Source organism: Oncorhynchus masou, chromosome 3 (assembly GCF_036934945.1).
Source record: "Oncorhynchus masou masou isolate Uvic2021 chromosome 3, UVic_Omas_1.1, whole genome shotgun sequence".
Classification (NCBI taxonomy): domain Eukaryota; kingdom Metazoa; phylum Chordata; class Actinopteri; order Salmoniformes; family Salmonidae; genus Oncorhynchus; species Oncorhynchus masou.
The window spans coordinates 2,259,851-2,282,603 of NC_088214.1; the positions used below are offsets into that span (position 1 = coordinate 2,259,851).

Here is a 22,753-nt window from a genome sequence, read left to right on the forward strand (position 1 = left end):
GTGGTCAGTGGTTAGTGGGCGTCAGCGGTCAGCGGGGGTCAGTGGTTAGCGGAGGTCAGTGGTTAGCAGGGGTCAGTGGTTAGCGGGGTCAGTGGTTAGCGGTGGTCAGCGGTTAACTGGTTCAGTGGTCAGCGGGGTCAGTGGTTAGCGGTGATCAGTGGTTAGCGGGGGCCAGCGGTTAGCAGTGGTCAGTGGTTAGAGGGGGTCAGTGGTTAGTGGGGTCAGCGGTTAGCAGTGTTTAGCAGTGGTCAGTGGTTAGTGGGCGTCAGCGGTCAGCGGGGGTCAGTGGTTAGCGGAGGTCAGTGGTTAGCAGGGGGTCAGTGGTTAGCGGGGGGGTCAGTGGTTAGCGGTGGTCAGCGGTTAACTGGTTCAGTGGTCAGCGGGGGTCAGTGGTTAGCGGAGGTCAGTGGTTAGCAGTGGTCAGTGGTTAGCCGGGGTCAGTGGTTAGCAGTGGTCAGTGGTTAGCGGGGGTCAGTGGTTAGCAGTGGTCAGTGGTTAGCAATGGTCAGTGGTTAGCGGGGATCAGTGGTTAGTGGGGGTCAGTGGTTAGCGGGGGATCAGTGGTTAGCGGTGGTCAGCGGTAAGCGGTGGTCAGCAGTTAGCGGTGGTCAGCGGTTAGCGGGGGTCAGCGGCTAGCGGGGTCAGCGGTTAGCGGTGGTCAGCGGTTAGCGGGGTCAGCAGTTAGCGGTGGCCAGCGGTTACCGGGGGTCAGCAGTTAGCGGTGGTCAGCGGTTAGTGGGGGTCAGCAGTTAGCGGTGGTCAGCGGTTAGCGGGGGTCAGCGGTTAGCGGGGGTCAGCGGTTAGCGGGGGCCAGCGGTTAGCGGGGGCCAGCGGTTAGCGGGGGCCAGCGGTTAGCGGGGGCCAGCGGTTAGCGGGGGCCAGCGGTGGGGGTTCCCAGTCAGGCTGGTAGAAATGGATGTTGAAGGTTCGAGCCCAGCTGGTGAAGACCCTCTTCTCCGTGATAAAGCGGTGATGGCTGCCCCTGCGGTCCCGCTCATGGCTGATGTACATGGCACACTCCTCTGGACCGTGGGGCTCGTAGTAGTGGTAGGGGGAGGGGGAGGATGGGGGCTGGGGCTCTCTAGGAGGGGCAACAGGTACACAGGATAGATTATTGGAGAGAGAGAGAGAGAGAGAGAGAGAGAGAGAGAGAGAGAGAGAGAGAGAGAGAGAGAGAGAGAGATCAGTTCTCACCTGCAGTGGTCTGGAGCTACCATGCCATAGACATTGATCCGGTCACACAGCTCCAGAGCTATGGTCATAGTGAACCAACCAGTACTCAACCACGAGTTAGAGATTCGCCTGGAGGAGGGGGAGGGAGAGAGGGAAAAGGGGGGGGGGTAGAGAGAGAGGGGAGACAGGGAGGAGGGGGAGGTGGAATGAGGTTATAGAAGATTGTCTGGCATAGGTATTCAGTAACTCCCATGTCCATGTAAACTCATCCACTCATCCATCTCTCTCTCTCTCTCTCTCTCTCTCTCTCTCTCAATTAAATTAAATGGGCGTTATTGGCATAGGAAACAAATATTTAAATTACCAAAGCAATTGAAATAGATAATAAAGAAAGGTAAATTATACAACAACAAAAAATGTGCGGTAACCATCTCTGCAGCACTCCACCAATCAGGCCTTTATGGTAGAGTGGTCAGATGGAAGCCTCTCCTCAGTAAACGGCACATGACAGCCTGCTGGGAGTTTGCCTCAAGGCACCTAAAGGACTCTCAGACCATGAGAAACAAGATTCACTGGTCTGGTGAAACCAGGATTGAACTCGCCTGAATGCCAAGTGTCCCGTCTACAGGAAACCTGTGGCTTTAGATAGATGTACTTAAGACCCTATTGAAGAAATACTCCATGAAGAAATCTGCTGGCCGGTAAATGGAAGGGTTTTCAGCGGTTGAATTACATTTATTCAAGGGAACCACGCCTGAGAAGTGCGTAGGAGTGGCGTGTGCAGGAAAGACCTACATTTCCTAAGACTGAATCGGGCGATAAATCCTCTCCAAAGGGATTTTCCTGGTGGTGTCTGCCTGTCTGAAGGGAGCCTGGTGTCATCAGGACTTGTGTCCCCAATGGCCCCTATTCCCTATTTAGTGTATTACATTTGACTAGAGATATATGAGCCCTGGTCAAATGTAGTACACTATGTAGGGAATAGGGTGCACTATGTAGGGAATAGCGTGCACTATGTAGGGAATAGGGTGCACTATGTAGGGAATAGGGTGCACTATGTAGGGAATAGGGTGCACTATGTAGGGAATAGGGTGCACTATGTAGGGAATAGGGTGCCATTTAATCAGATAGGATCCCAGCAGCAGACAGACTCCCAGAGCCACGCCTCAGAGCGAGAGAGAGAAAGAGAGAGAGGGAAACAAAGCCTTTCATGCTTTTTGTTTTGTTCAGTATCAATGGGTAGGGATTCAGAACGGAGCACACTATGAACGAGCGAGATGCCTAACTGCCCCCACTATCTGAAAGAGATGAAACTCTGCCCCACTATCTGAGGGAGATCCTGAAGCATGCATGAGAGCACCAGCTGTTCCGGACAACCACGCTCTCCGTAGCCGATGTGAGCAAGTCCTTCAAACAGGTCAACATTCACAAAGCCGCGGGGCCAGACGGATTACCAGGACGTGTATGTATTAAAGCACGGACCGACTGGAAAGTGTCTTGACTGACATTTTCAACCTCTCCCTGACCGAGTCTGTAATACTGCATGTTTCAAACAGACCACCATAGCCCCTGTGCCCAAGAGAGCGAAGGAAACCCCCTACATTTCTGTCCAGGAGCACTCACGTCGGTAGCCATGAAGTGCTTTGAAAGGCTGGTCACGGCTCACATCAACACCATCATGACAGAAAGACCCCACTCCAGACCCCACTCCAATTCACACACCGCCCCAACATAACCACAGGTGACGCAATCTCAATCGCACTCCACACTGCCCTTTCACACCTGGACAAAAGGAACACCTATGTGAGAATGCTGTTCATTGACGACAGCTCAGCGTTCAACACCATAGTGCCCACGAAGCTCAACACTAAGCTAAGGACCCTGGGACTAAACACCTGCCTCTGCAACTGGATCCTGGACTTCCTGACCGGACGCCCCCAGGTGGTGAGGGTAGGTAACAACACATCTGCCACGCTGATCCTCAACACTGGGGCCCGTCAGGGGTGTGTACTTAGTCCCCTCCTGTATTCCCTGTGTTCACCCATGACTGCGTGGCCAAACACGACTCCAACACCATCATTAAGTTGACGTGGTTGGCCTGATCACCGACAACGATGAGACGGCCTATAGAGAGGAGGTCAGAGACCTGGCAGTGTGGGGCCTCTCCCTCAATGTGAGCAAGACAAAGGAGATGATCGTGGACTATAGGAAAAGGAGGGCCGAAGAGGCCCCCATTAATATCAATGGGTCTGTAGTGGAGCGGGTCGAGAGTTTCAAGTTCCTTGGTGTCCACATCACCAACGATCTATCATGGTCCAAACACACCAAGACAGTCGTGAAGAGGGCACATTTACCCCCTCAGGAGACTGAAAAGATTTGACATGGGTCCCCAGATCCTCAATAAGTTGCACCATCGAGAGCATCCTGACCCGTTGCATCACCTCCTGGCAACTGCTTGGTATCTGACCGTAAAGCGCTACAGAAGGGGCCAAGCTTCCTGCCATCCAGGACCTATATACTAGGCGGTGTCAAGGAAGGCCCAACATTTTTTTAAAGACTCTAGTCACCCAAGTTATAGACTATTCTCTCTGCTACCACACGGCAAGCGGTACTGGAGCACCAAGTCTAGGACCAAAAGGCTTCTTAACAGCTTTTACCCCCCATGCCATCAGACTGCAGAGCAGCTAATCAAATGGCCACCCGGACTTTTTTACATTGGCCCCGCCTTTGTTTTTACACTGGTGCTACTCGCTGTAAATGATCTATGCAGTCACTTTACAATTCACCTTGACTAACCTGTACCCCTGCACACTGACTAGGTACCGGTACCCCCTGTATATAGCCTCCACATGGACTCTGTACCAGTAACCCCTGTATATAGCCTCATTACTACCTGGTACCCCATGTGTATAGCCTCCACATTGACTCTGTACCGTAATACCCTGTATATAGCCTCCACATTGACTCTGTACCGGTACCCCATGTATATAGCCTCCACATGGACTCTGTACCGTAACACCCTGTATATAGCCTCCACATAGACTCTGTACCATAACACCCTGTATATAGCCTCCACATTGACTCTGTACCGGTACCCCCTGTATATAGCCTCCACATGGACTCTGTACCAGTAACCCCTGTATATAGCCTCATTACTTCCTGGTACCTCCTGTATATAGCCTCCACACTGACTAGGTACCGGTACCCCCTGTATATAGCCTCCACATTGACTCTGTACCGGTACCCCCTGTATATAGCCTCCACATTGACTCAGTACCAGTACCCCCTGTATATAGCCTCCTCATTGACTCTGTACCGTAACACCCTGTATATAGCCTCCTCATTGACTCTGTACCGTAACACCCTGTATATAGCCTCCTCATTGACTCTGTACCGGTTCCCCCTGTATACAGCTTCCACATTGACTCTGTACCGTAACACCCTGTATATAGCCTCCTCATTGACTCTGTACCGTAACATCCTGTATATAGCCTCCACATTGACTCTGTACCATAACACCCTGTATATAGCCTCCTCATTGACTCTGTACCATAACACCCTGTATATAGCCTCCACATTGACTCTGTACCGTAACACCCTGTATATAGCCTCCTCATTGACTCTGTACCGTAACAACCTGTATATAGCCTCCACATTGACTTTGTACCGGTACCCCCTGTATATAGCCTCCACATTGACTCTGTACCGTAACATCCTGTATATAGCCTCCACATAGACTCTGTACCGGTACCCCCTGTATATAGCCTCATTATGTCACAACCTGACCATAGTTTATTTGTATGTTTTGGTTGGTCAGGGTGTGATCTGAGTGGGCATTCTATGTTTAATGTCTTGTTTGTCTATTTCTATGTCTGGCCTGATATGGTTCTCAATCAGAGGCAGGTGTTAGTCATTGTCTCTGATTGGGAACCATATTTAGGTAGCCTGGGTTTCACTGTGTGTTTGTGGGTGATTGTTCCTGTCTCTGTGTTTTGCACCAGATAGGACTGTTTTTGGTTTTCGTACGTTTGTTATTTTATGTATAGTTTCCTTATTAAATAAAATGAATCACAACTACGCTGCATTTTGGTCCGCTCCTCCTTCCCACAACGAAAGCCGAGACACATTATTGTTATGTACATTTTCATTGATTAGATTTTTTTCCTTTAGTTTATTTAGTAAATATATTAGTAACTCAATTTCTTAAACGGCATTGTTGGTTAAGGGCTTGTAAGTAAGCATTTCACGGTAAGGTCTACACCTGTTGTATTCAGCACCAGTGACAAATACGATTTGATTAAAAAATTTTTTTTGAGATTAAGTTCTTTCTTCTAAATTAAATCATATACGCTATTTGAAGGGAAGAAAAAGCCTAAATGTTGCAAATACTGATCACGACTTCTAATGTAACTTTTGTAATGTTTTCCGTTCTTCAAAGGAAGCAGTTGACTTATTTATTCAAACTTACTTTGGGAGACAAGTCTTTTCAGTATCATTCGTGGTTCATCTCTGACCCCGAGCCACCTCTGTTCCACTCATCATTTGTTAAGGTACTCCAGCTTGCCCGTGAAACTCACCTGTCCTTGCCCGTCTCCCTCTTGAAGAGTTCGTCAAACTGCAGCATCTTCTGCCTGGAGATCATGTAGACCTTTAGTTTGGGCAGCACCTGGTTCATCAACCTCAGGTTGTTGTAGACCAGACCCTTCCCATCCCGCCGCATGTAATTACTGGGCCCCCAGAAGATAAACACTGTGTCCTGGAGGGAGGAGAATGTAATGTAATGTTACTACTGATAAACACTGTGTCCTGGAGGGAGGAGAATGTAATGTTACCACTGATAAACACTGTGTCCTGGAGGGAGGAGAATGTAATGTTACTACTGATAAACACTGTGTCCTGGAGGGAGGAGAATGTAATGTTACTACTGATAAACACTGTGTCCTGGAGGGAGGAGGAGTAATGTAATGTTACTACTGATAAACACTGTGTCCTGGAGGGAGAGAGAATGTAATGTTACTACTGATAAACACTGTGTCCTGGAGGGGGAGGAGAATGTAATGTAATGTTACTACTGATAAACACTGTGTCCTGGAGGGAGGAGAATGTAATGTTACTACTGATAAACACTGTGTCCTGGAGGGAGAGAATGAATGTAATGTTACTACTGATAAACACTGTGTCCTGGAGGGAGGAGAATGTAATGTAATGTTACTACTGATAAACACTGTGTCCTGGAGGGAGGAGAATGTAATGTTACTACTGATAAACACTGTGTCCTGGAGGGAGGAGAATGTAATGTTACTACTGATAAACACTGTGTCCTGGAGGAGAATGAATGTAATGTTACTACTGATAAACACTGTGTCCTGGAGGGAGGAGAATGTAATAATGTTACTACTGATAAACACTGTGTCCTGGAGGGAGGAGAATGTAATGTAATGTTACCACTGATAAACACTGTGTCCTGGAGGGAGGAGAATGTAATGTTACTACTGATAAACACTGTGTCCTGGAGGGAGGAGAATGTAATGTAATGTTACTACTGATAAACACTGTGTCCTGGAGGGAGGAGAATGTAATGTTACTACTGATAAACACTGTGTCCTGGAGGGAGGAGAAGAATGTAATGTTACTACTGATAAACACTGTGTCCTGGAGGGAGGAGAAATGTAATGTTACTACTGATAAACACTGTGTCCTGGAGGGAGGAGAATGTAATGTAATGTTACTACTGATAAACACTGTGTCCTGGAGGGAGGAGAATGTAATGTAATGTTACTACTGATAAACACTGTGTCCTGGAGGGAGGAGAATGTAATGTAATGTTACTACTGATAAACACTGTGTCCTGGAGGGAGGAGAATGTAATGTTACTACTGATAAACACTGTGTCCTGGAGGGAGGAGAATGTAATGTAATGTTACTACTGATAAACACTGTGTCCTGGAGGGAGGAGAATGTAATGTTACTACTGATAAACACTGTGTCCTGGAGGGAGGAGAATGTAATGTAATGTTACTACTGATAAACACTGTGTCCTGGAGGGAGGAGAATGTAATGTAATGTTACTACTGATAAACACTGTGTCCTGGAGGGAGGAGATGTAATGTAATGTTACTACTGATAAACACTGTGTCCTGGAGGGAGGAGAATGTAATGTTACTACTGATAAACACTGTGTCCTGGAGGGAGGAGAATGTAATGTTACTACTGATAAACACTGTGTCCTGGAGGGAGGAGATGTAATGTAATGTTACTACTGATAAACACTGTGTCCTGGAGGGAGGAGAATGTAATGTTACTACTGATAAACACTGTGTCCTGGAGGGAGGAGAATGTAATGTAATGTTACTACTGATAAACACTGTGTCCTGGAGGGAGGAGAATGTAATGTAATGTTACTACTGATAAACACTGTGTCCTGGAGGGAGAGAATGTTACTACTGATAAAATGTAATGTTACTACTGATAAACACTGTGTCCTGGAGGGAGGAGAATGTAATGTTACTACTGATAAACACTGTGTCCTGGAGGGAGGAGAATGTAATGTAATGTTACTACTGATAAACACTGTGTCCTGGAGGGAGGAGAATGTAATGTTACTACTGATAAACACTGTGTCCTGGAGGGAGGAGAATGTAATGTAATGTTACTACTGAGAAACACTGTGTCCTGGAGGGAGGAGAATGTAATGTTACTACTGATAAACACTGTGTCCTGGAGGGGGAGAATGTAATGTTACTACTGATAAAACTGTGTCCTGGAGGGAGGAGAATGTAATGTTACTACTGATAAACACTGTGTCCTGGAGGGAGGAGAATGTAATGTAATGTTACCACTGATAAACACTGTGTCCTGGAGGGAGGAGAATGTCCTGGAGGAGGAGAATGTAATGTTACTACTGATAAACACTGTGTCCTGGAGGGAGGAGAATGTAATGTTACTACTGATAAACACTGTGTCCTGGAGGAGGAGAATGTAATGTTACTACTGATAAACACTGTGTCCTGGAGGGAGGAGAATGTAATGTCCTGGAGGGGAGAAGGAGAATAATGTTACTACTGATAAACACTGTGTCCTGGAGGGGGAGGAGAATGTAATGTTACTACTGATAAACACTGTGTCCTGGAGGGAGGAGAATGTAATGTTACTACTGATAAACACTGTGTCCTGGAGGGAGGAGAATGTAATGTTACTACTGATAAACACTGTGTCCTGGAGGGAGGAGAATGTAATGTAATGTTACCACTGATAAACACTGTGTCCTGGAGGGAGGAGAATGTAATGTTACTACTGATAAACACTGTGTCCTGGAGGGAGGAGAATGTAATGTTACTACTGATAAACACTGTGTCCTGGAGGGAGGAGAATGTAATGTAATGTTACCACTGATAAACACTGTGTCCTGGAGGGAGGAGAATGTAATGTTACTACTGATAAACACTGTGTCCTGGAGGGAGAGGATGTTACCACTGATAAACACTGTGTCCTGGAGGGAGGAGAATGTAATGTTACTACTGATAAACACTGTGTCCTGGAGGGAGGAGAATGTAATGTTACTACTGATAAACACTGTGTCCTGGAGGGAGGAGAATGTAATGTAATGTTACTACTGATAAACACTGTGTCCTGGAGGGAGGAGAATGTAATGTTACTACTGATAAACACTGTGTCCTGGAGAGGAGAATGTAATGTTACTACTGATAAACACTGTGTCCTGGAGGGAGGAGAATGTAATGTTACTACTGATAAACACTGTGTCCTGGAGGGAGGAGAATGTAATGTTACTACTGATAAACACTGTGTCCTGGAGGGAGGAGAATGTAATGTTACTACTGATAAACACTGTGTCCTGGAGGGAGGAGAATGATGTTACTACTGATAAAATGAGGGAGGAGAATGTAATGTTACTACTGATAAACACTGTGTCCTGGAGGGAGGAGAATGTAATGTAATGTTACTACTGATAAACACTGTGTCCTGGAGGGAGGAGAATGTAATGTAATGTTACTACTGATAAACACTGTGTCCTGGAGGGAGAGAGAATGTAATGTTACTACTGATAAACACTGTGTCCTGGAGGGAGGAGAATGTAATGTAATGTTACTACTGATAAACACTGTGTCCTGGAGGGAGGAGAATGTAATGTAATGTTACTACTGATAAACACTGTGTCCTGGAGGGAGGAGAATGTAATGTAATGTTACTACTGATAAACACTGTGTCCTGGAGGAGATGTAATGTTACTACTGATAAACACTGTGTCCTGGAGGGAGGAGAATGTAATGTTACTACTGATAAACACTGTGTCCTGGAGGGAGGAGAATGTAATGTTACTACTGATAAACACTGTGTCCTGGAGGGAGGAGAATGTAATGTAATGTTACTACTGATAAACACTGTGTCCTGGAGGGAGGAGAATGTAATGTAATGTTACCACTGATAAACACTGTGTCCTGGAGGGAGGAGAATGTAATGTTACTACTGATAAACACTGTGTCCTGGAGGGAGGAGAATGTAATGTTACTACTGATAAACACTGTGTCCTGGAGGGAGGAGAATGTAATGTTACTACTGATAAACACTGTGTCCTGGAGGGAGGAGAATGTAATGTTACTACTGATAAACACTGTGTCCTGGAGGGAGGAGAATGTAATGTAATGTTACTACTGATAAACACTGTGTCCTGGAGGGAGAATGTAATGTTACTACTGATAAACACTGTGTCCTGGAGGGAGGAGAATGTAATGTTACTACTGATAAACACTGTGTCCTGGAGGGAGGAGAATGTAATGTTACTACTGATAAACACTGTGTCCTGGAGGGAGAGAATGTAATGTAATGTTACTACTGATAAACACTGTGTCCTGGAGGGACTGTGTCCTGGAGAATGTAATGTAATGTTACTACTGATAAACACTGTGTCCTGGAGGGAGGAGAATGTAATGTTACTACTGATAAACACTGTGTCCTGGAGGAGGAGGTAATGTAATGTTACTACTGATAAACACTGTGTCCTGGAGGAGGAGAATGTAATGTAATGTTACTACTGATAAACACTGTGTCCTGGAGGGAGGAGAATGTAATGTTACTACTGATAAACACTGTGTCCTGGAGGGAGGAGAATGTAATGTTACCACTGATAAACACTGTGTCCTGGAGGGAGGAGAATGTAATGTTACTACTGATAAACACTGTGTCCTGGAGGGAGGAGAATGTAATGTTGCTACTGATAAACACAGTGTCCTGGAGGGAGGAGAATGTAATGTAATGTTACTACTGAGAAACACTGTGTCCTGGAGGGAGGAGAATGTAATGTTACTACTGATAAACACTGTGTCCTGGAGGGAGGAGAATGTAATGTAATGTTACTACTGAGAAACACTGTGTCCTGGAGGGAGGAGAATGTAATGTTACTACTGATAAACACTGTGTCCTGGAGGGAGGAGAATGTAATGTAATGTTACTACTGAGAAACACTGTGTCCTGGAGGGAGGAGAATGTAATGTTACTACTGATAAACACTGTGTCCTGGAGGGAGGAGAATGTAATGTAATGTTACTACTGAGAAACACTGTGTCCTGGAGGGAGGAGAATGTAATGTTACCACTGATAAACACTGTGTCCTGGAGGGAGGAGAATGTAATGTTACTACTGATAAACACTGTGTCCTGGAGGGAGGAGAATGTAATGTTACTACTGATAAACACTGTGTCCTGGAGGGAGGAGAATGTAATGTAATGTTACCACTGATAAACACTGTGTCCTGGAGGGAGGAGAATGTAATGTTACTACTGATAAACACTGTGTCCTGGAGGGAGGAGAATGTAATGTTACTACTGATAAACACTGTGTCCTGGAGGGAGGAGAATGTAATGTTACTACTGATAAACACTGTGTCCTGGAGGGAGGAGAATGTAATGTTACTACTGATAAACACTGTGTCCTGGAGGGAGGAGAATGTAATGTTACCACTGTTAAACACTGTGTCCTGGAGGGAGGAATGTAATGTTACTACTGATAAACACTGTGTCCTGAGGGAGGAGAATGTAATGTTACTACTGATAAACACTGTGTCCTGGAGGGAGGGAATGTAATGTAATGTTACTACTGATAAACACTGTGTCCTGGAGGGAGGAGAATGTAATGTTACTACTGATAAACACAGTGTCCTGGAGGGAGGAGAATGTAATGTTACTACTGATAAACACTGTGCCCTGGAGGGAGGAGAATGTAATGTTACTACTGATAAACACTGTGCCCTGGAGGGAGGAGAATGTAATGTTACTACTGATAAACACTGTGTCCTGGAGGGAGGAGAATGTAATGTAATGTTACCACTGATAAACACTGTGTCCTGGAGGGAGGAGAATGTAATGTAATGTTACCACTGATAAACACTGTGTCCTGGAGGGAGGAGAATGTAATGTTACTACTGATAAACACTGTGTCCTGGAGGGAGGAGAATGTAATGTAATGTTACCACTGATAAACACTGTGTCCTGGAGGGAGGAGAATGTAATGTTACTACTGATAAACACTGTGTCCTGGAGGAGGAGAATGTAATGTTACTACTGATAAACACTGTGTCCTGGAGGGAGGAGAATGTAATGTTACTACTGATAAACACTGTGTCCTGGAGGGAGGAGAATGTAATGTTACTACTGATAAACACTGTGTCCTGGAGGGAGGAGAATGTAATGTAATGTTACTACTGATAAACACTGTGTCCTGGAGGGAGGAGAATGTAATGTTACTACTGATAAACACTGTGTCCTGGAGTGAGGAGAATGTAATGTTACTACTGATAAACACTGTGTCCTGGAGGGAGGAGAATGTAATGTTACTACTGATAAACACTGTGTCCTGGAGGGAGGAGAATGTAATGTTACTACTGATAAACACTGTGTCCTGGAGGGAGGAGAATGTAATGTTACTACTGATAAACACTGTGTCCTGGAGGGAGGAGAATGTAATGTTACTACTGATAAACACTGTGTCCTGGAGGGAGGAGAATGTAATGTAATGTTACTACTGATAAACACTGTGTCCTGGAGGGAGGAGAATGTAATGTAATGTTACTACTGATAAACACTGTGTCCTGGAGGGAGGAGAATGTAATGTTCCTACTGATAAACACTGTGTCCTGGAGGGAGGAGAATGTAATGTAATGTTACTACTGATAAACACTGTGTCCTGGAGGGAGGAGAATGTAATGTAATGTTACTACTGATAAACACTGTGTCCTGGAGGGAGGAGAATGTAATGTAATGTTACTACTGATAAACACTGTGTCCTGGAGGGAGGAGAATGTAATGTTACTACTGATAAACACTGTGTCCTGGAGGGAGGAGAATGTAATGTTACTACTGATAAACACTGTGTCCTGGAGGAGGAGAATGTAATGTTACTACTGATAAACACTGTGTCCTGGAGGGAGGAGAATGTAATGTAATGTTACCACTGATAAACACTGTGTCCTGGAGGGAGGAGAATGTAATGTAATGTTACCACTGATAAACACTGTGTCCTGGAGGGAGGAGAATGTAATGTTACTACTGATAAACACTGTGTCCTGGAGGGAGGAGAATGTAATGTTACTACTGATAAACAGTGTCCTGGAGGGAGGAGAATGTAATGTTACTACTGATAAACAGTGTCCTGGAGGGAGGAGAATGTAATGTAATGTTACCACTGATAAACACTGTGTCCTGGAGGGAGGAGAATGTAATGTTACTACTGATAAACACTGTGTCCTGGAGGGAGGAGAATGTAATGTTACTACTGATAAACACTGTGTCCTGGAGGGAGGAGAATGTAATGTTGCTACTGATAAACACTGTGTCCTGGAGGGAGGAGAATGTAATGTTACTACTGATAAACACTGTGTCCTGGAGGGAGGAGAATGTAATGTAATGTTACTACTGATAAACACTGTGTCCTGGAGGGAGGAGAATGTAATGTTACTACTGATAAACACTGTGTCCTGGAGGGAGGAGAATGTAATGTAATGTTACTACTGATAAACACTGTGTCCTGGAGGGAGGAGAATGTAATGTAATGTTACTACTGATAAACACTGTGTCCTGGAGGGAGGAGAATGTAATGTTACTACTGATAAACACTGTGTCCTGGAGGGAGGAGAATGTAATGTAATGTTACTACTGATAAACACTGTGTCCTGGAGGGAGGAGAATGTAATGTTACTACTGATAAACACTGTGTCCTGGAGGGAGGAGAATGTAATGTTACCACTGATAAACACTGTGTCCTGGAGGGAGGAGAATGTAATGTAATGTTACTACTGATAAACACTGTGTCCTGGAGGGAGGAGAATGTAATGTTACTACTGATAAACACTGTGTCCTGGAGGGAGGAGAATGTAATGTTACTACTGATAAACACTGTGTCCTGGAGGGAGGAGAATGTAATGTTACTACTGATAAACACTGTGTCCTGGAGGGAGGAGAATGTAATGTTACTACTGATAAACACTGTGTCCTGGAGGGAGGAGAATGTAATGTAATGTTACTACTGATAAACACTGTGTCCTGGAGGGAGGAGAATGTAATGTTACTACTGATAAACACTGTGTCCTGGAGGGAGGAGAATGTAATGTAATGTTACTACTGATAAACACTGTGTCCTGGAGGGAGGAGAATGTAATGTAATGTTACTACTGATAAACACTGTGTCCTGGAGGGAGGAGAATGTAATGTTCCTACTGATAAACACTGTGTCCTGGAGGGAGGAGAATGTAATGTTACTACTGATAAACACTGTGTCCTGGAGGGAGGAGAATGTAATGTAATGTTACTACTGATAAACACTGTGTCCTGGAGGGAGGAGAATGTAATGTAATGTTACTACTGATAAACACTGTGTCCTGGAGGGAGGAGAATGTAATGTAATGTTACTACTGATAAACACTGTGTCCTGGAGGGAGGAGAATGTAATGTAATGTTACTACTGATAAACACTGTGTCCTGGAGGGAGGAGAATGTAATGTAATGTTCCTACTGATAAACACTGTGTCCTGGAGGGAGGAGAATGTAATGTTACTACTGATAAACACTGTGTCCTGGAGGGAGGAGAATGTAATGTTACTACTGATAAACACTGTGTCCTGGAGGGAGGAGAATGTAATGTTACTACTGATAAACACTGTGTCCTGGAGGGAGGAGAATGTAATGTAATGTTACCACTGATAAACACTGTGTCCTGGAGGGAGGAGAATGTAATGTAATGTTACCACTGATAAACACTGTGTCCTGGAGGGAGGAGAATGTAATGTTACTACTGATAAACACTGTGTCCTGGAGGGAGGAGAATGTAATGTTACTACTGATAAACAGTGTCCTGGAGGGAGGAGAATGTAATGTTACTACTGATAAACAGTGTCCTGGAGGGAGGAGAATGTAATGTTACTACTGATAAACACTGTGTCCTGGAGGGAGGAGAATGTAATGTAATGTTACCACTGATAAACACTGTGTCCTGGAGGGAGGAGAATGTAATGTTACTACTGATAAACACTGTGTCCTGGAGGGAGGAGAATGTAATGTTACTACTGATAAACACTGTGTCCTGGAGGGAGGAGAATGTAATGTTGCTACTGATAAACACTGTGTCCTGGAGGGAGGAGAATGTAATGTTACTACTGATAAACACTGTGTCCTGGAGGGAGGAGAATGTAATGTTACTACTGATAAACACTGTGTCCTGGAGGGAGGAGAATGTAATGTTACTACTGATAAACACTGTGTCCTGGAGGGAGGAGAATGTAATGTAATGTTACTACTGATAAACACTGTGTCCTGGAGGGAGGAGAATGTAATGTTACTACTGATAAACACTGTGTCCTGGAGGGAGGAGAATGTAATGTTACCACTGATAAACACTGTGTCCTGGAGGGAGGAGAATGTAATGTAATGTTACTACTGATAAACACTGTGTCCTGGAGGGAGGAGAATGTAATGTTACTACTGATAAACACTGTGTCCTGGAGGGAGGAGAATGTAATGTAATGTTACTACTGATAAACACTGTGTCCTGGAGGGAGGAGAATGTAATGTAATGTTACCACTGATAAACACTGTGTCCTGGAGGGAGGAGAATGTAATGTTCCTACTGATAAACACTGTGTCCTGGAGGGAGGAGAATGTAATGTAATGTTACTACTGATAAACACTGTGTCCTGGAGGGAGGAGAATGTAATGTAATGTTACCACTGATAAACACTGTGTCCTGGAGGGAGGAGAATGTAATGTAATGTTACCACTGATAAACACTGTGTCCTGGAGGGAGGAGAATGTAATGTAATGTTACTACTGATAAACACTGTGTCCTGGAGGGAGGAGAATGTAATGTTACTACTGATAAACACTGTGTCCTGGAGGGAGGAGAATGTAATGTTACTACTGATAAACACTGTGTCCTGGAGGGAGGAGAATGTAATGTTACTACTGATAAACACTGTGTCCTGGAGGGAGGAGAATGTAATGTAATGTTACCACTGATAAACACTGTGTCCTGGAGGGAGGAGAATGTAATGTAATGTTACCACTGATAAACACTGTGTCCTGGAGGGAGGAGAATGTAATGTTACTACTGATAAACACTGTGTCCTGGAGGGAGGAGAATGTAATGTTACTACTGATAAACAGTGTCCTGGAGGGAGGAGAATGTAATGTATGTAATGTTACTACTGATAAACACTGTGTCCTGGAGGGAGGAGAATGTAATGTAATGTTACCACTGATAAACACTGTGTCCTGGAGGGAGGAGAATGTAATGTTACTACTGATAAACACTGTGTCCTGGAGGGAGGAGAATGTAATGTAATGTTACTACTGATAAACACTGTGTCCTGGAGGGAGGAGAATGTAATGTTACTACTGATAAACACTGTGTCCTGGAGGGAGGAGAATGTAATGTTACTACTGATAAACACTGTGTCCTGGAGGGAGGAGAATGTAATGTTACTACTGATAAACACTGTGTCCTGGAGGGAGGAGAATGTAATGTTGCTACTGATAAACACTGTGTCCTGGAGGGAGGAGAATGTAATGTAATGTTACTACTGATAAACACTGTGTCCTGGAGGGAGGAGAATGTAATGTTACTACTGATAAACACTGTGTCCTGGAGGGAGGAGAATGTAATGTTACTACTGATAAACACTGTGTCCTGGAGGGAGGAGAATGTAATGTTACTACTGATAAACACTGTGTCCTGGAGGGAGGAGAATGTAATGTTACTACTGATAAACACTGTGTCCTGGAGGGAGGAGAATGTAATGTAATGTTACTACTGATAAACACTGTGTCCTGGAGGGAGGAGAATGTAATGTTACTACTGATAAACACTGTGTCCTGGAGGGAGGAGAATGTAATGTTACCACTGATAAACACTGTGTCCTGGAGGGAGGAGAATGTAATGTAATGTTACTACTGATAAACACTGTGTCCTGGAGGGAGGAGAATGTAATGTTACTACTGATAAACACTGTGTCCTGGAGGGAGGAGAATGTAATGTTACTACTGATAAACACTGTGTCCTGGAGGGAGGAGAATGTAATGTAATGTTACTACTGATAAACACTGTGTCCTGGAGGGTGGAGAATGTAATGTAATGTTACTACTGAGAAACACTGTGTCCTGGAGGGAGGAGAATGTAATGTTACTACTGATAAACACTGTGTCCTGGAGGGAGGAGAATGTAATGTAATGTTACCACTGATAAACACTGTGTCCTGGAGGGAGGAGAATGTAATGTTACTACTGATAAACACTGTGTCCTGGAGGGAGGAGAATGTAATGTTACTACTGATAAACACTGTGTCCTGGAGGGAGGAGAATGTAATGTTACTACTGATAAACACTGTGTCCTGGAGGGAGGAGAATGTAATGTTACTACTGATAAACACTGTGTCCTGGAGGGAGGAGAATGTAATGTTACCACTGATAAACACTGTGTCCTGGAGGGAGGAGAATGTAATGTAATGTTACTACTGATAAACACTGTGTCCTGGAGGGAGGAGAATGTAATGTAATGTTACTACTGATAAACACTGTGCCCTGGAGGGAGGAGAATGTAATGTTACTACTGATAAACACTGTGTCCTGGAGGGAGGAGAATGTAATGTAATGTTACTACTGATAAACACTGTGTCCTGGAGGGAGGAGAATGTAATGTAATGTTACTACTGATAAACACTGTGTCCTGGAGGGAGGAGAATGTAATGTTACTACTGATAAACACTGTGTCCTGGAGGGAGGAGAATGTAATGTTACTACTGATAAACACTGTGTCCTGGAGGGAGGAGAATGTAATGTTACTACTGATAAACACTGTGTCCTGGAGGGAGGAGAATGTAATGTTACTACTGATAAACACTGTGTCCTGGAGGGAGGAGAATGTAATGTTACTACTGATAAACACTGTGTCCTGGAGGGAGGAGAATGTAATGTAATGTTACTACTGATAAACACTGTGTCCTGGAGGGAGGAGAATGTAATGCGCTATTTTGTTGAGTTTTTTCACATTGTTTGTAACTCATTTTCTACATAATGTTGCTGCTGCTACCGTTTCTTACGACTGATAAAGAGCTTCTGGACATCAGAACAGTGATAACTCATCTCAAACTGGACGAAGATTTTATCTTTAATGATTCCGACGCGAAGGATATACTGCTTTGTTGAGACAAGGCCTAAATCCCCGTCATCAGCGTGACGAAAAGATGGAGAAAAAGAGGGAGCAGTGCAGGGTGTAAGAATTCGATGACAAGTAGGTAAACCACCACTACCTTTTGTATTATTGGCCAATAATTAGGGGTAAAATCTGGATGATCTACTATTAAGAATATCCTACCAACGGGACATTAAAAACCGTAATATCTTATGTTTCACCGAGACGTGAATGAACGACGACATGGAGAGCTGGCTGGCCTCTCCGTGTATCGGCAGGACAGAGCAGCTACGTCTGATAAGACAGGGGCGAAGGTCTGTGTCTATTTATCAATAACAGCTGGTGCGCGATGTCTAATATTAAAGTCTCAAGGTTCGGCTCGCCTGAGGTAGAGTACCTTATGATAAGCTGTAGACCACACTATCTACCAAGAGAGTTCTGATCTGTATTATTCATAGCCATCTATTTACCACCACAGACCGATACTGGCACTAAGACCGCTCTCAACCAACTCTATAAAGCCATAAGCAAACAGGAAAATGCTCATCCAGAAGCAGCGCTCCTAGTGGCCGGGGACTTTAATGCAGGCAAACTTAAATCAATTTTATCTAATTTCTACCAGCATGTTAATTGTGCAACCAGAGAGAAAAAAACACTAGACCACCTTTACTCCACACACAGAGATGCACACAAAGCTCTCCCTCGACCCTTAATTTGGCAAATCTGAACATAATTCGATCCTCCTGATTCCTGCTTACAAGCAAAAACTAAAGCAGGAAGTACCAGTGACTCGCTTAATACGGAAGTGGTCAGATGACGCGGATGCTAAGCTACAGGATTGATTTGCTAGCACAGACTGGAATATATTCCGGGATTCATACAATGGCATTGAAGAGTACACCACCTCAGTCAACAGCTTCATCGATAAGTGCATCAACGAAGTCATCCCAACAGTCCCCAGTAGATAACACTGTGAAAGCATTATTGAAGACACTTATGCAGGGATTCAATAATAGGTTTCTTTGTCAACAAGCGCACTGCACTATGGGCCTTTTAGAGGGAATTTTATTGAATGTTTTTTGGGTTGCAAGTAAAACATTCATCAACAACAGTCCTATAGGGTCCCAGTAGTACAACATTCATCAACAACAGTCCTATAGGGTCCCAGTAGTACAACATGTATCAACAACAGTCCTATAGGGTCCCAGTAGTACAACATTCATCAACAACAGTCCAATAGGGTCCCAGTAGTACAACATGTATCAACAACAGTCCTATAGGGTCCCAGTAGTACAACATGTATCAACAACAGTCCTATAGGGTCCCAGTAGTACACCATTCATCAACAACAGTCCTATAGGGTCCCAGTAGTAGTACACCATTCATCAACAACAGTCCTATAGGGTCCCAGTAGTACAACATGTATCAACACCAGTCCTATAGGGTCCCAGTAGTACAACATGTATCAACAACAGTCCTATAGGGTCCCAGTAGTACAACATTCATTAACAACAGTCCTATAGGGTCCCAGTAGTACAACATGTATCAACAACAGTCTTATAGGGTCCCAGTAGTACAACATTCATCAACAACAGTCCTATAGGGTCCCAGTAGTACAACATGTATCAACAACAGTCCTATAGGGTCCCAGTAGTACAACATTCATCAACAACAGTCCTATAGGGTCCCAGTAGTACACCATTCATCAACAACAGTCCTATAGGGTCCCAGTAGTACAACATGTATCAACACCAGTCCTATATTGTCCCCAGTAGATAACACTGTGACCTATATTGTCCCCAGTAGATAACACTGTGACCTATATTGTCCCCAGTAGATAACACTGTGACCTATATTGTCCCCAGTAGATAACACTGTGACCTATATTGTCCCCAGTAGATAACACTGTGACCTATATTGTCCCCAGTAGATAACACTGTGACCTATATTGTCCCCAGTAGATAACACTGTGACCTATATTGTCCCCAGTAGTACAACATTCATCAACAACATGCAGAAAGAAGTAATGGAAGTATATCAGATCAGGACACAGAGAGGAGAGGCTGAGTAGGGACTTGTGTTGCTGTTCAACCAAATCGATACACAAGATGCACGTTTGAAATCCCAGAGAATCATCTAACCTGGGATGCGTTGAGCAGTTCGTGGCGGTTCCGTAGGACCCTCTGCATGCTGGAGTGAGCGATGACGCGTAGCGAGGTGCGGCGCCCAACGTCTCGCCCGTACCCCAGCGCCGTGGGGGCGTCGTTCATACGGATGACACACTCCGCCCGGTCGATCTCCTCGCCGCGACCACCGCCCATCAGATGACCAGAGCTGGTGACCAACGCACAGCTATGGCAGTGCATTCTCAGAGGCTGGGGGGAGAGGGATGTTTTGTTATTTTAGTAGAGAGAGGGAGGAAGGGGGAGAGGAAGAGAGGGATGTTTTGTTATTTTAGTAGAGAGAGGGAGGAAGGGGGAGAGGATGAGGGAGAGAGGGATGTTTTGTTATTTTAGTAGAGAGAGGGAGGAAGGGGGAGAGGATGAGGAAGAGATGTAGCATTGTGGGGCCCCTGGCCAGCTATGATGTAGCAGTGTGGGGCCCCTGGCCAGTTATGATGTAGCAGTGTGGGGCCCCTGGCCAGTTATGATGTAGCAGTGTGGGGCCCCTGGCCAGTTATGATGTAGCAGTGTGGGGCCCCTGACCAGTTATGACGTAGCCATGTGGGGCCCCTGGCCAGTTATGATGTAGCAGTGTGGGCCCCTGGCCAGTTATGATGTAGCAGTGTGGGGCCCCTGGCCTGTTAATATGTAGCAGTGTGGGGCCCTGGCCAGTTATGATGTAGCAGTATGGGGCACCTGGCCAGTTATGATGTAGCAGTGTGGGGCCCCTGGCCAGTTATGATGTAGCATTGTGGGGCCCCTGGCCAGTTATGATGTAGCAGTGTGGGGCCCCTGGCCAGTTATGATGTAGCAGTGTGGGGCCCCTGGCAAGTTATGATGTAGCAATGTGGGGCCCCTGGTCAGTTATGACGTAGCAGTGTAGGGCCCCTGGCAAGTCATGATGTAGCAGTGTGGGGCCCCTGGCCAGTTATGATGTAGCAGTGTGGGGTCCCTGGCAAGTTATGATGTAGCAGTGTGGGGCCCCTGGCCAGTTATGATGTGATATTAATGGTATGATGAAGTACTGTGCACCTTCCATAGTCTGTTGTGAACTTGGGGACTGTGAAGAGACCTCTGGTGACATGTCTTGTGGGGTATGCATGGACGTCTGAGCTGTGAGTTAGTAGTTTAAACAGACCTCTGGTGACATGTCTTGTGGGGTATGCATGGGTGCCCGAGCTGTGTGCTAGTATTTTAAACAGACAGCTCGGTACATTCAGCTTGTCAACACCTCTTACAAAAATAAGTCATGATGAAATCAATCTCTCTTCCACTTTGAGCCAGGAGAGATTGACATGCATGTCATTAACGTTACTCTGTGTACATCCGAGGGCCAGCCGTGCTGCCCTGTTCTGAGACAACTGCAATTTTACCAAGTCCCTCTTTGTGGCACCTGACCACACGACTGAACAGTAGTCCAGGTGTGACTAAACTAGGGCCTGTAGGACCTGCCTTGTTGATAGTGTTGTTAAGAAGGTAGAAACTAGGGCCTGTAGGACCTGCCTTGTTGATAGTGTTGTTAAGAAGGTAGAAACTAGGGCCTGTAGGACCTGCCTTGTTGATAGTGTTGTTAAGAAGGTAGAAACTAGGGCCTGTAGGACCTGCCTTGTTGATAGTGTTGTTAAGAAGGTAGAAACTAGGACCTGTAGGACCTGCCTTGTTGATAGTGTTGTTAAGAAGGTAGAAACTAGGGCCTGTAGGACCTGCCTTGTTGATAGTGTTGTTAGTGCTGTTAAAAGGTAGAAACTAGGACCTGTAGGACCTGCCTTGTTGATAGTGTGTTGTTAAGAGGACCTGCCTTGTTGTAGTGTTGAAACTAGAAACTAGGGCCTGTAGGACCTGCCTTGTTGATAGTGTTGTTAAGAAGGTAGAAACTAGGGCCTGTAGGACCTGCCTTGTTGATAGTGCTGTTAAGATAGTGCTGTTAAGAAGAAACTAGAGCCTGTAGGACCTGCCTTGTTGATAGTGTTGTTAAGAAGGTAGAAACTAGGACCTGTAGGACCTGCCTTGTTGATAGTGTTGTTAAGAAGGTAGAAACTAGGGCCTGTAGGACCTGCCTTGTTGATAGTGCTGTTAAGAAGGTAGAGCAGCACTTTATTATGGACAGACTTCTCCCCATCTTAGCTACTGTTGTATCAACATGTTTTGACCATGATAGTTTACAATCCAGGGTTTCTCCAAGCAGTTAAGTCACCTCAACTTGCTCAATTTCCACATTATTCATTACGAGACGTTGTTGAGGTTTAGGGTTTAGTGAATGATTTGTCCCAAATACAATGCTTTTCGTTTTGGAAATATTTAGGACAAGCGTATTCCTTGCCACCCATTCTGAAACTAACTGCAGCTCTTTGTTAATTAAAGCATTTTTACACCACTGTCTGATTATTTTATTTTGTTGTTATTTTACCCTTCTTTCTCCCCAACTGGTAATTAGTGTCTCCTCTACAGACTCGGGAGAGGCTAAGGTCGAGAGCCATGTATCCTCCAATACACGACCCTGCCAAGCCACACGGTTTCTTGACACACTGCTTGCTTAACCCAGAAGCCAGCTGCATCAATGTGTCAGAGACACTGTTCAGCTGGCGACCGAAGCCAGCTGCATCAATGTGTCATAGAGACACTGTCCAGCTGGCGACCGAAGCCAGCTGCATCAATGTGTCAGAGAGACACTGTCCAGCTGGCGACCGAAGCCAGCTGCATCAATGTGTCATAGATACACTGTCCAGCTG

General features: G+C 44.9%; 1 protein-coding gene across 1 annotated transcript; it reads right to left on the reverse strand.

The window, feature by feature from the left end:
- Positions 1–834: 834 nt before the first annotated feature.
- On the reverse strand, positions 835–20,229 carry st6galnac5a (ST6 (alpha-N-acetyl-neuraminyl-2,3-beta-galactosyl-1,3)-N-acetylgalactosaminide alpha-2,6-sialyltransferase 5a). The gene is made up of 4 exons (XM_064943751.1): positions 20,004–20,229; positions 5,751–5,929; positions 1,195–1,302; positions 835–1,081 (listed from the first exon to the last, which is right to left on the reverse strand). The coding sequence occupies exons 1-4, from the start codon at positions 20,226–20,228 to the stop codon at positions 835–837; spliced, it is 759 nt and encodes a 252-aa protein (XP_064799823.1). The 5' UTR covers position 20,229.
- Positions 20,230–22,753: the final 2,524 nt, after the last annotated feature.